Source organism: Trachymyrmex septentrionalis, unplaced genomic scaffold (genome assembly GCF_001594115.1).
Source record: "Trachymyrmex septentrionalis isolate Tsep2-gDNA-1 unplaced genomic scaffold, Tsep1.0 scaffold62, whole genome shotgun sequence".
Classification (NCBI taxonomy): domain Eukaryota; kingdom Metazoa; phylum Arthropoda; class Insecta; order Hymenoptera; family Formicidae; genus Trachymyrmex; species Trachymyrmex septentrionalis.
The window spans coordinates 3,524,084-3,524,888 of record NW_017305800.1 but is presented as its reverse complement, the minus strand read 5'-3'; the positions used below and the strand labels follow the sequence as shown (position 1 = coordinate 3,524,888).

The window sequence follows — 805 nt, the reverse complement described above, 5'->3', positions numbered from 1 at the left end:
TATATATATATATAATATATAGACACAGATTTTAAAATAATTTTAACAAACTATTAAAATATAAAATTAAATTCAAATTGGCAAATTAAATAAAATTATTAAAATGTCAAAATTTTTTGCTCACACTTGAAATTTCTACATACTTTTGATAATCTAACAAAATTATTTTCAGATTTTATATATCGAGTGTATCGAGTGACAAATTTTTAAACAGTACTTCAACAAAATTGTTCCTTTTACGTTGTAAAATCGTGTTAGCGTCGCTGTGTGACTCACACATTTTTTGATCGTTCGTTTCTCCCCCCCCCCCCCCCTTCCTCTGCTCAAGTATAGTACAACGATGATTATGTTTCTCTCTATCTTTATTTTATAAAGCGAAACATGTGCGAGAGCGAAAAAAAGAGTGAGTGAGTGAGAAGGGGGAAAGGAATTAAGAGAGGAAGAAATAGTCTCGGTGAGGAAAGCAGCTTCTCAAGGGGTTGCCCGTTTATTTTCAGATTGTGCACCCAGTGAAGGGGATCAACGTCGGTGCAGAAACAGCACGCCCCTGCCACTTCCCGGCTCGCTTACCACCAACGGAGAAGGTAACTATGTCTTCAAGGTTATACGTACCCCATATGTTCACCGACCCCACGATGAGAGATGTTCCCCGTTGAGTCATTCTAACGATAATGGATTGTTGAAATTTCGATGTGAAATTTCGAGAAAGCAAGACGATCCGTTTCTCGCCGTGTCGTATCCAATTTTTTGCCCTCTTTTTATCTTTGTGTGAACAATCGTTCAAACCCATTCAAACCCATTCCCG

The 805-nt window shown here is 37.5% G+C and overlaps 1 protein-coding gene across 3 annotated transcripts in view; it reads left to right on the top strand.

Moving 5' to 3' along the window:
- The window catches only part of LOC108752954 (mothers against decapentaplegic homolog 7), a 63,435-nt gene that overhangs the window by 32,418 nt on the left and 30,212 nt on the right, over nt 1–805 (top strand). For 2 of the 3 annotated variants that reach the window (XM_018494212.1, XM_018494211.1), the window contains one exon: nt 498–584. The exons of the other annotated variant lie outside the window; for it this stretch is intronic. In XM_018494212.1, coding sequence (XP_018349714.1) covers nt 498–584 — 87 coding nt within the window. The remainder of the gene's footprint in view (nt 1–497; nt 585–805) is intronic. 3 annotated transcript variants of the gene reach the window in all.